This window comes from Streptopelia decaocto (genome assembly GCF_964273445.1).
Source record: "Streptopelia decaocto genome assembly, contig: HAP1_SCAFFOLD_2323, whole genome shotgun sequence".
Classification (NCBI taxonomy): domain Eukaryota; kingdom Metazoa; phylum Chordata; class Aves; order Columbiformes; family Columbidae; genus Streptopelia; species Streptopelia decaocto.
Genome location: NW_028115374.1, coordinates 192 through 13,033, shown reverse-complemented (window position 1 = coordinate 13,033; position 12,842 = coordinate 192). Strand labels below are relative to the sequence as shown.

The 12,842-nt window shown below is 67.4% G+C and overlaps 1 protein-coding gene across 1 annotated transcript; it reads left to right on the top strand.

Annotated features, from left to right (window-relative positions):
- Positions 1 to 1,524: 1,524 nt before the first annotated feature.
- LOC309452791 (adhesion G protein-coupled receptor E2-like) lies at positions 1,525 to 12,261 on the top strand (the record flags this gene model as incomplete). The annotated part of the gene is made up of 9 exons (XM_082077465.1): positions 1,525 to 1,638; positions 2,376 to 2,504; positions 3,819 to 3,856; positions 4,431 to 4,511; positions 5,130 to 5,317; positions 7,351 to 7,458; positions 9,863 to 10,083; positions 10,904 to 11,092; positions 12,067 to 12,261. Coding segments are annotated over exons 2-9 (1,149 nt in total), but the record flags the coding sequence as incomplete, so codon positions are not given.
- Positions 12,262 to 12,842: the final 581 nt, after the last annotated feature.

The following is a 12,842-nucleotide window of genomic DNA, read 5'->3' as shown; positions in this document are numbered from 1 at the left end:
GGGGGGACATGGGGGGACATGGGGGACGTGGGGACACACGGGGACATGGGGACCGGGGGGGGATCTGGGGACATATGGGGGGTATGGGGGGGCGTGGGGACATGGGGACACATGGGGACATGGGGACTGGGGGGGATCTGGGGACATAGCGGGGGCTGGGGGCATGGGGACATGGGGGGCATGGGGACGTATGGGGGGACATAAAGGGATGGGGAAATGGGGGAGGTATGGGGGGCCATGGGGACACATGGGGACATGGGGACCGGGGGGAGTCTGGGGACATATGGGGGGCTGGGGGGTGTGGGGACATGGGGACATATGGGGGGGCATGGGGGACATGGGGGGCATGGGGACGTATGGGGGGACATAAAGGGATGGGGGGGGCATGGGGAGGGCATGGGGACACATGGGGACACATGGGGACATGGGGACCGGGGCGGGTCTGGGGACATATGGGGGGACATGGCGGGGTGTGGGGACATGGGGGGCATGGGGATATATGGGGGGGCATGGGGGACATGGGGGGCGTGGGGATATATGGGGGGGCATGGGGGACATGGGGGGCATGGGGATATATGGGGGGGCATGGGGACATGGGGATGTATGTGGGGACATAAAGGGATGGGGGGGGCATGGGGAGGGCATGGGGACACATGGGGACATGGGGACCAGGGGGGGTCTGGGGACATATGGGGGGACATGGGGGGGTGTGGGGACATGGGGGGCATGGGGACATATGGGGACATGGGGACCGGGGGGGATCTGGGGACATGGGGGGATATAGGGATATGTGGACATGGGGATGGGGGGGGCATAGGGACCAGGGGGACATATGGGGACATGGGGGGACGGGGGGGCATGGGGGGATATGGGGATATAAGGACATATGGGGGGATATGTGGACATGGGCATGGGGGGGGCATGGGGACACATGGGGACACGTGGGGACATGGGGACCAGGAGGGCATTGGGGGACATATGGGGGGTATGGGGACATTGGGATGGGGGGGGACATGGGTGGGATATGGGGACATTGGGATGGGGGGGACATGGGGACTGGGGGGGCTTGGGGGACATATGGGGGGTATGGGGACATGGGGATGGGGGGACATGGGGGTATCTGGGGACATGGGGGAACGGGGGGGGAATATGGGTGGATATAGGGACATGAGGACATATGGGGTGACATGGGGACAGGGGGACAAAGGGGGAGATATGGGGATGGGGGGGGACATGGGGGGATATGGGGACAGGGGGAGATAGGGGACATGGGGGGGCAAAGGGGGAGATATGGGGAGGGGGGGACATGTGGGGATGTTGGGGACATGGGGGGACATGAGGATGGGGGGGCAAAGGGGGACATGGGGGGGCAAAGAGGGGACAGAGCCGGGGGAGGGGGCAACAATACGGAGCCCATAGGGGATGGGGGGAGTTTGGGGGGGGTCTGTATGTGACACCCCCCCCACCCCCACCCCCCAGACATCAACGAGTGCCTGGAGCTGCCCCCCCCCTGCGGGCCGGGCCAGAGCTGCAACAACACGGCGGGGGGGTTCAGCTGCTACTGCAACCCGGGCTACCGGGAGGGGCCCCCCCCAACCGGGACACCCCCCCCGGGGCCCCCCCCGCTCCACTGCGTGGGTGAGGAACCCCGAACCCCCCTGGGAACCCCAAACCCCCCCCCGGGACCCCCAACCCCCCTGAACCCCCAAAACTGCCCTGAAACCCCAACCCACCCCCTGGGATCCCCAACCCCCCCCGAACCCCCAAAACTGCTCTGAACCCCAACCCCCCTGAAACCCCCCAAAACTGCCCTGAACCCCCAACCCCCCCCAACGCCCCCCCAGGGAACCCCAAAACCCTCCTGAATCCCCCCAAAACTGCCCTGAAACCCCAACCAACCCGGGAACCCCCAAACCCCCCCTGAACCCCCAAACCCCTCAGGAATCCCGACCCCCCACCCCCATGGGAACCCCCAAAGCGGGGGTGGTGGGATCCCCAGACGCCTGGGTCCCCTCTGGGTGTGGGTGGGGGGGGGTCCCGGACACCTGGGTCCCCTCTGGGTGTGTGTGGGGGGGGTCCCGGATGCCTGGGTCCCCTCTGGGTGTGTGTGTGGGGGGGTCCCGGACACCTGGGTCCCCTCTGGGTGTGTGTGTGGGGGGGTCCCGGACGCCTGGGTCCCCTCTGGGTGTGTGTGGGGGGGGGTCCCGGACGCCTGGGTCCCCTCTGGGTGTGGTGGGGGGGGTCCCGGACGCCTGGGTCCCCTCTGGGTGTGTGTGTGGGGGGGGTCCCGGACGCCTGGGTCCCCTCTGGGTGTGGGGGGTGGGGGGGGTCCCGGACGCCTGGGTCCCCCCGCTGATGTTTGTCACGTGTTCCAGATGTGGACGAGTGCGAGGAGGGGGGGGAGGGGCTGTGCGGGGGGGGGCGTCGCTGCCTCAACACCCCCGGGAGCTACGAGTGTCACTGTCCCCACGGCCACGGCCCCGGGTCCCCCCACGGCTGCGCACGTGAGTCCCCCCGACACCCCCAAAACCCCGGGACCCCCCTGGGACCCCCAAATACCCCCGGGACCCCCCCAAACCCCCCCCCGGACCCCCCCAAAACCCCCCCGGGACCCCCCAAACCCACCCCCGGACCCCCCCAAACCCCCCCGGGACCCCCCTGGGACCCCCAAATACCCCCGGGACCCCCCAAACCCCCCTGGGACCCCCCTGGGACCCCCAAATACCCCCGGGACCCCCCAAACCCCCCCCGGACCCCCCCAAAACCCCCCTGGGACCCCCCAAACCCACCCCCGGACCCCCCCAAGCCCCCCCGGGAACCCCCAAATACCCCCGGGACCCCCCCAAACCCCCCCCCGGACCCCCCCAAAACCCCCCCGGGACCCCCCGGGAACCCCCAAACCCCTCTGGCACCCCCAAACCCCCCCGGGAACACCCCAAACCCCCCTGGGACACCCCTGGGAACCCCAAATACCCCCTGACCCCCCCAAACTCCTGGGGGGACCCCAAATCCCCTTGGGAACTCCCAGACCCCCCTGGGGAACCCCAAACACCCCCCAGGACCCCAAACACTCCCCAGGACCCCAAATACCCCCCCTGGCACCCCCAAAACCCTCTAGGACCCCACCCAAACTCCTGTGGGAACCCCCAAATCCCCTTGGGAACCCCCAGACCCCCTCTGGGACCCCCAAATATCCCCCTGGGACCCCTCCCGGACCCCCAAATCCCTTTGGGATCCCCCAAATCCCCTGGGACCCCCCAAACCCCGCCCAGGACCCCAAATACTCTTTAAGAGCCCCCAAATACCCCCATGGGACCTCCCCCAAATCTTCCCAGGGACCCCAAATGCCCCTGGGGACCCCAAATCTCTCCAGGGACCCCAATACCCCCTGGGGACCCCCCAAGCCCCCCAGGGACCCCAAATACCCCCCAGGACTCCCCCAAACCCCCCAAGGACCACCCCCCCCGGGGAACCCCAAAACCTCTTTGGGACCCCCCCCCCCCCGTGATCCCCAAAACCCCCTTGGGACCCCAAACCCCATAAATTAGGGGGTGCCCCCCCCGCCCCCCCCCCGTTTCCCCTGGCAGGAGGAAGTGGGGGGTGGGGGGGGCCCGGACGCCTGGGTTCCCGCGGGGGGGGGCGGGGGGGAGCGGAAGTGGCAGCCCCGCCCATTTCCTCTGGGTTTTGCTGCCCCCCCCTCCCCCCCCGCTTGTGCAAGGGCTGATTGGGGGGGGGAGGGGTGACCCCCCCCCTTTGCACGAGGATTTGGGGGTTCGCACGGGGGGGAGGGGCTGATACCCCCCTGCCCCCCCCCCCAGCTGTGCTGGTGCCCCCCCCGCTGTGCCCCGAGAACCAGGTGAGGGGGAGCTGACATTTGGGGGGGGGTCCCCAAATACTGGGGGGGTCATTTGGAGACATGGGGGGGATATGGGGTCACTAGGGGTCCCCAAATTTGGGGGGGGACATGGGGACACTGGGGGTCCCCAAATCAAAGGGGGGTCCCCAAATCCTGGGGGGGGTCATTTGGAGACATGGGGGGGGATATGGGGTCACTGGGGGTCCCCAAATTTCGGGGGGGGGTCCTTAGGGATGTGGGGGGGGACACAGGGTTACTGGGGGTCCCCAAATCCTGGGGGGGGGGGGTCATTGTCACTTGGAGGGTCCTTGGGGACATTGCGGGGGGGACATGGGAACCCCCAAATTTGAGGGGGTGGGACTTGGGGGGGACATGGGGTCATTGGGGGTCCCCAAATCCTGGAGGGGGGGGGGTCACTGTCACTTTGGGGGGGTGTTTGGGGACATTGGGGGGGGACATGGAGTCACTGGGGGGGGGGGGGGTCCCTAAATTTTGAAGGGGGGGGGGGTCTGTGGGGACTTGGGGGGGGTCTATGGGGACTTGGGGGGGTCCCATCCCGGTGTCCCCCCCCCAGAGTGACTGTGTGGTGCCGGAGCCCCTCCCCCACCTGTACCAGCTGCTGCTTGAGGGGGGCGACCCCCAAACCATCCTGCAGGTTTGGGGGGGCCCTGGGGCTTTGGGGGGTCCCAGGAGGGCTGGGGGGGTATTTGGGGGTCCCAGGGTGATTTGGGGGTGTCTGGGGGGGGTCGGAGGTTTGGGGGGGTCCTGGGTGTTTTAGGGGTCCCAGGGGTTTTGGGGGGTGGTCCTGGGGGGCCTTGGGGGTACTTGGGGGTCTCAGGGTGATTTGGGGGTGTCCAGGGGGACCCAGAGAAGGGTTTGGAGGTTTGGGGGGGTCCTTGAGTGATTCTATGGGGCTGGGGGGGGGGTCCTGGGTGTTTTGGGGGGGTCCCTGGGGGTGCATTTGGGGGTCCCAGGGGGGTGTTGGGAGGTCCCGGGGGGTTTTGGGGGCTCCTGGGGGGGGCCCCAGGGGGGCATTGGGGGATCCTGGGGGTTTTGGGGGGCCCTGAGGGGCATTGGGGGGGTTCTGGGGTGTTTTGGGGTCCCAGTGGATTTTGGGGGGGCCCTGGGGGTGCATTGGGGGGTTTGGGGGGGTCCTGGGGAGATTTTGGGGGGGTCCCGGGGGGTTTTGGGGGGGTCCCAGGGGGCATTTGGGGGTCCTGGGTGTTGTGTTTTGGGGGCGCTGTCAGTGACCCCCCCCTCCCGCCCCCCCCAGGAGCTGCTGTGGGTCCTGGAGGGGGCGCTGTGGGCCGGGGGGGGGCCCCGGGGGGGGGCCCGGGGGGGTCCCCGTCCCCGAGCGTCACCGGTTGCTGTCGGTGCTGCTGGCGGCCACCGAGGGGCTGGTCCGGGCAACGGGGACGCGGGTGGCAACCGGGAACGTCACCGCGGCCACCAACCACACAGGTACCCCCCGTCACCCCCCCGTGTCACCCCCCATGTCACCAACCACACAGGTACCCCCCCGTCACCCCCCGTGTCACCCCCCCTGTCACCAACCACACAGGTACCCAATGGCACCCCCCCGTGTCACCCCCCCGTGTCACCAACCACACAGGTACAGTGTCACCCCCCCGTGTCACCCCCCGTGTCACCAACCACACAGGTACACGTGTCACCCCCCGTGTCACCAACCACACAGGTACCCAATGGCACCCCCGTGTCACCCCCCGTGTCACCAACCACACAGGTACAGTGTCACCCCCCCGTGTCACCCCCCCTGTCACCAACCACACAGGTACCCAATGGCACCCCCCGTGTCACCCCCCCGTGTCACCAACCACACAGGTACACGTGTCACCCCCCTGTCACCAACCACACAGGTACCCTTTGCCCCCCCGTGTCACCCCCCACGTGTCATCCCCCCAGTGTCACCCCCCCCATGCCCACCCCCCAGTGTCACCCACCACACAGGTACCCAATGGCCCCCCCGTGTCACTCCCCATGTCACCCCCCAGTGTCACCAACCACACAGGTACCCAACGGCACCCCCGTGTCACCCCCCCCGTGTCACCCCCCCGTGTCACCCCCCCCGTGTCACCCCCCGTGTCACCCACCACCCAGGTACCCATGTCACCTCCCTGTGTCACCTCCCTGTGTCACTTCCCTGTGTCACCCCCCGTGTCACCCCAATGTCACCCCGGCCACCAACCAAACAGTCACCCCCCGTGTCACCCCAATGTCACCGTGGCCACCAACCTGGCCCCCAGTGTCACCCCAGCACAGGTACCTGTCACCCCACTGTGTCACCAAGTGGGGGGGTGACACGTCCCTGTCCCCATTCATGGTGACGTCCCTGTGTTGTTGGGTCCCCGGTGTCCCCAGGGGGGTGACACGTCCCTGTCCCCATTCATGGTGACATCCCTGTGTCATTGGGTGTCCGGGGGGTGTCCCTGTTCCCGGTGTCCCCAGGGGGTGACACGTCCCTGTCCCCATTCATGGTGACATCCCTGTGTCATTGGGTGTCCGGGGGGTGTCCCTGTCCCCGGTGTCCCCAGGGGGGTGACACGTCCCTGTCCCCATTCATGGTGACGTCCCTGTGTTGTTGGGTCCCCGGTGTCCCCAGGGGGGTGACACATCCCTGTCCCCATTCATGGTGACATCCCTGTGTTGTTTGGTGTCCGGGGGGGTGTCCCTGTCCCCGGTGTCCCCAGGGGGTGACACGTCCCTGTCCCCATTCATGGTGACATCCCTGTGTCCTTGGGTGTCCGGGGGGGTGTCCCTGTCCCCGGTGTCCCCAGGGGGTGACACGTCCCTGTCCCCATTCATGGTGACATCCCTGTGTCCTTGGGTGTCCGGGGGGGTGTCCCTGTCCCCGGTGTCCCCAGGGGGGTGACACGTCCCTGTCCCCATTCATGGTGACATCCCTGTGTCATTGGGTGTCTGGGGGGGTGTCCCCTGTCCCCGGTGTCCCCAGGGGGTGACACGTCCCTGTCCCCATTCGTGGTGATGTCCCTGCATTGTTTGGTGTCTGGGGGGGTGTCCCTGTCCCCGGTGTCCCCAGGGGGTGACACGTCCCTGTCCCCATCATGGTGACGTCCCTGTGTTGTTGGGTCCCCGGTGTCCCCAGGGGGTGACACGTCCCTGTCCCCATTCATGGTGATGTCCCTGTGTCATTGGGTGTCCGGGGGGTGTCCCTGTCCCCGGTGTCCCCAGGGGGTGACACGTCCCTGTCCCCATTCATGGTGACATCCCTGTGTCCTTGGGTGTCCGGGGGGTGTCCCTGTCCCCGGTGTCCCCAGGGGGTGACACGTCCCTGTCCCCATTCATGGTGACATCCCTGTGTTGTTTGGTGTCCGGGGGGGTGTCCCTGTCCCCGGTGTCCCCAGGGGGTGACACGTCCCTGTCCCCATTCATGGTGACGTCCCTGTGTCATTGGGTGTCCGGGGGGGTGTCCCTGTCCCTGGTGTCCCCAGGGGGTGACACGTCCCTGTCCCCAGTGCTCCGGGTGACCGTGCACCAGGGTCCCCCCCCCGGCGCCGTGCGCCTGCGCGTCCCCGGGCTGGAGCTCCATGTCCCCAAGGAGGTGGCCTGGGACAATGACACCGGTACGGACGGGGGGTCACTTGGGGTCACTGGGGGCTGGTGGGGGACACTTGGGGTCACTGGGGAGGTCAGGGGGTCACTGGGGATTATTGGGGGTAATGGGGGTCACTTGGGGTCACTGGGGATTATTGGGGGTCACTGGGGACTATTGGGGGTCATTGGGGTCACTGAGGGGAATGGGGGTCACTGGGGTCACTTGGGGTCACTGGGGAGGTCAGGGGGTCACTGGGGGGCTGGGGCTTGTTGGGGGACACTGGGGACTATTGGGGATCATTGGGGTCACTGGGGGGAATGGGGATTATTGGGGGTCACTGGGGACTATTGGGGGACACTGGGTGACACTGGGGGGAATGGGGGTCACTTGGGGTCACTGGGGAGGTCAGGGGGTCACTGGGGATTATTGGGGGTCACTGGGGACTATTGGGGGACACTGGGGGGGCTGTGGCTCTCGGGGGACACTGGGTGACACTGGGGGGGTCTGGGGGACACTGGGTGACACTGGGGGGAATGGGGGTCACCTGGGGACACTGGGGGTCACTTGGGGTCACTGGGGGTCACTTGGGGTCACTGGGGATTATTGGGGGTCACTGGGGACTATTGGGGGACACTGGGGGGGCTGTGGCTCTCGGGGGACACTGGGTGACACTGGGGGGGTCTGGGGGACACTGGGTGACACTGGGGGGAATGGGGGTCACCTGGGGACACTGGGGGTCACTTGGGGTCACTGGGGGTCACTTGGGGTCACTGGGGATTATTGGGGGTCACTGGGGACTATTGGGGGACACTGGGGGGGCTGTGGCTCTCGGGGGACACTGGGTGACACTGGGGGGGTCTGGGGGACACTGGGTGACACTGGGGGGAATGGGGGTCACCTGGGGACACTGGGGGTCACTTGGGGTCACTGGGGGTCACTTGGGGTCACTGGGGATTATTGGGGGTCACTGGGGACTATTGGGGGACACTGGGGGGGCTGTGGCTCTCGGGGGACACTGGGTGACACTGGGGGGGTCTGGGGGACACTGGGTGACACTGGGGGGAATGGGGGTCACCTGGGGACACTGAGGGTCACTTGGGGTCACTGGGGATTATTGGGGGTCACTGGGGACTATTGGGGGACACTGGGGGGGCTGTGGCTCTCGGGGGACACTGGGTGACACTGGGGGGGGTCTGGGGGACACTGGGTGACACTGGGGGAATGGGGGTCACTTGGGGACACTGAGGGTCACTTGGGGACACTGGGGATTATTGGGCGTCACTGGGGACTATTGGGGGACACTGAGTGACACTGGGGGGAATGGGGGTCACTTGGGGTCACTGGGGAGGTCAGGGGGTCACTGGGGATTATTGGGGGTCACTGGGGACTATTGGGGGACACTGGGGGGGCTGTGGCTCTCGGGGGACACTGGGTGACACTGGGGGGGTCTGGGGGACACTGGGTGACACTGGGGGAAATGGGGGTCACCTGGGGACACTGAGGGTCACTTGGGGACACTGGGGGTCACTTGGGGTCACTGGGGATTATTGGGGGTCACTGGGGACTATTGGGGGACACTGGGGGGGCTGTGGCTGTTGGGGGACACTGGGTGAAACTGGGGGGAATGGGGGTCATGGGGAGGTCTGGGGGTCACTGGGGATTATTGGGGGTCACTGGGGACTATTGGGGGACACTGGGTGACACTGGGGGGAATGGGGGTCACTTGGGGTCACTGGGGAGGTCAGGGGGTCACTGGGGTTCACTGGGGACTATTGGGGGACACTGGGGCGGCTGTGGCTCTTGGGGGACACTGGGTGACACTGGGGGGAATGGGGGTCACTTGGGGACACTGGGGGTCACTGGGGAGGTCAGGGGGTCACTGGGGATTATTGGGGGTCACTGGGGACTATTGGGGATCATTGGGGGTCACTGGGGGGTCTGGGGGTCACTGAGGATTATTGGGGATCATTGGGGGTCACTCTGGGGTCTGGGGGTCACTGAGGACTATTGGGGGACACTAGGGGGCTGGTGACACTGGGGGTCACTGGGGACTATTGGGGATCATTGGGGGTCACTGGGGGGTCTGGGGGTCACTGGGGGGTCTGGGTGACACTGGGTGACACTGGGGGTCACTGGGGACTATTGGGGATCATTGGGGGTCACTGGGGGGTCTGGGGGTCACTGGGGGGTCTGGGTGACACTGGGTGACACTGGGGGTCACTGGGGACTATTGGGGATCATTGGGGGTCACTTGGGACTATTGGGGGTCACTGGGTGACACTGGGGGTCACTGAGGACTATTGGGGATCATTGGGGGTCACTGGGGGGTCTGGGGGTCACTGGGGACTATTGGGGATCATTGGGGGTCACTGGGGACTCTTGGGGGTCACTGGGGAGTCTGGGGGTCCCCAGTGTCACCGCGTGTCCCCCAGGGCTGTCCCTGGTGGCACTGCTGTCCCCGGGGGGGCTGGGCCGGGCGCTGGAAGGGGCCCCCCCGGTGAAGTGGGGGGGCTGGGGGGACCTGCCCCCCCCAAGCAGGGGGAGGGGTCGCCCGTCCTACCGCCTCGTGTCCCCCGTGGCCACCGTCATCGTCACCCGCCCCCGCCCCCCCGGCACCCCCGAGGTCACCCTGCGCTTCCAGCACCCCCCCCCGGTGAGCGGGACCCCCAAAATGGGGGACCCCCCAAGAGAGGTGGGGGGGACAATGCGGGGGGGGGGAACACAGGGATCGCCCCCCATAGGGATTGGGGGGGTTGGGGACCCCCGACTAAGGGACATGGGGGGGGTGGGGACAGGGACCCCCCCAATAGAGGTGGGGACACAGGGACCCCCCCCAATAGGGATTGGGGGGTTGGGGACAGGGGGAGGGGACAGGGACCCCCCAATAGAGGTGGGGGGACAATGGGGGGGTGGGGACACAGGGACCCCCCCCCCCCCCAGTAGGGATTGGGGGGTTTGGGGACCCCCCACTAAGGGACATGGTGGGGGTGGGGACAGGGGGAGGGGACGGGGACCCCCCAATAGAGGTGGGGGGACAATGGGGGGGGGTGGGGACACAGGGACCCCCCAATAGGGATTGGGCGGTTGGGGACACAGGGAGGGGACAGGGAGCCCCCAATAGAGGTAGGGGGACAGTGGGGGGACCCCAATAAGGGACAGGGACATTGAGGGGGGTTGGGGAACCCCCTGAGGATTTTGGGGACCCCCCCAGATCAATGGGGGCCCCTCAAGGGTTTTGGGGACCCCCAAAGTCACTGGGACCCCCAGATTCATGGGTACTCCCCCTGGTTTTGGGGACCCCCCCCAAGATCCTTGGGGACCCCCCCCATATCAATGGGGACCCCCCCCGAGGATTTTGGAGACCCTCAAAAATGGCGCCCCCCCCACCCCCACCCTATGGGTGGCCCTGGGTTGGGGGGGGGGGGGGTCACCCATGTCCCCCTGTGTCCCCATGTCCCCCCTTGTCCCCCCAGGACCCCAAATTGGGGGGGCGGCTCCTCTGCGCCTTCTGGCACCCCCAGGAGCTGCGCTGGGACACCGGGGGGTGTCGCTTGGTGTCACCCCCAACGCTGTCACCCCCCCCCGGTGCCACCGTTGTCACCACCTGCGCCTGTGACCACCTCACCAGCTTCGCCGTCCTCATGGCCTTTCACGAGATGGAGGTGGGGACCCCCAAATCCACGGGACCCCCCCCGAAACCCCCCAGGGTCCCACAACCCCCCCTGGGACTCCCCAAAACCCTCTGAGGTCCCACAAACCCCCCCAGGACTCCCCAAAACCCCCTGGGACTCCCAAGACTCCCCAGGGTCCCCCAAACTATCCTGGGACCCCCAAAACCCCCTGGGACCCCCAGGACCCCCCAGGGTCCCACAAACCACCCTGGGACCCCCAAAACCCTATGAGGTCCCACAACGCCTCTGGGACCCCCCCAAACCTCCCAGGGTCCCACAAACCACCCTGGAACCCCCAAAACCCCCTGGGACCCCCAAGACCCCCCAGGGTCCCCCAAACCATCCTGGGACCCCCAAAACCCCCTGGGACCCCCAAGACCCTTCAGGGTCCTACAAACCACCCTGGGACCCCCCAAAACTCCCCGGGACCCCCCAAACCCCCTGGGAGCCCCTAAGACCCCCAGGACCCCCCCCAAACCTCTTGGGACCCCCAAAACTCTCCCCAGGGACTCTCAAAAGCCTCAGGACCCCCAAACTCTCCTGGGACCCCCCAATCCCCCCTGGGAACCCCAAAACCCTCTGAGGTCCCACAAACCACCCTTGGAGCCCCCAAACTCTCCAGGGACCCCCAAAACCCCCAGGGACCCCCCAATATTTCCCATGTCCCTGGTTCACCCCACGGGGAAACTGAGGCATGGGGGGGGCTGCCTGACATATGTGTCCCCCCCAGGATACTTTTGGGGTCCCCCAGAACCCCGTGGGACCCCCAAACTCCCCCAAAATCCCCCCAGTCCCTGTTTCACCCCATGGGGAAACTGAGGCATGGGCGGGCTGTCTGACATATGTGTCCCCCCCAGGATACTTTTGGGGTCCCCCTGGGACCCCCAAACCCCCCAGGTCTGTGTTTCACCCCATGGGGAAACTGAGGCACGGGGGGTGGTTCTGATGTTTCCCGCCCCCCCCAGGAGCACTGGGTGCTGGACCTGGTGACACAGGTGGCCCTGGGGGTGTCCCTGGTGGCCCTGGTGGCCGCGGTGGCCACGTTCCTGCTGTGCCGGGCGCTCAAGGGGCTTCGCACGACGCTGCACCTGCACCTGAGCCTCTGCCTGCTGCTGGCACAGGGAACCTTCCTGCTGGGCATCGACCGCACCGAGCCCCCGGTGAGCGGGATGGGGGGGCACGGGGGGGTGGGGGGGGGGGGGGTGTGGGGGACATGGGGGGGGTCTGGGGAGGGATGTGGGGGGGTTTGCACGGAAGTGGCGGTGAGGGGGAGGGTGGTGTGGACACTTGTGCAAGGACGTGCAAAGCAGGGGGGAGCCTGAGGGAGCATGGCAGGGTATGAGGGGGTCTGGGGAGGGATGTGGGGGGGTTTGCACGGAAGTGGTGGTGAGGGGGAGGGTAGTGTAGGCACTTGTGCAAGGACGTGCAAGGGGTAGGGGTGTGCAGGGGGGCCTGCGGAGAGGTGTGGGGGGGTATGGGGGGTCTGGGGAGGGATGTGGGGGGTTTGCACGGAAGTGGCGGTGAGGGGGAGGGTGGTGTGGGCACTTGTGCAAGGACGTGCAAGGGGCAGGGGGGCTGGAGGGGGGTGGGAAGGCTGGGGAGGTTACAGGGGGGTCTGGGGAGGGATGTGGGGGGGTTTGCATGGAAGTGGCGGTGAGGGGGAGGGTGGTGTGGGCACTTGTGCAAGGACGTGCAAAGCAGGGGGGGAGCCTGAGGGAGCACGGCAGGGTGGGGGGGGGTC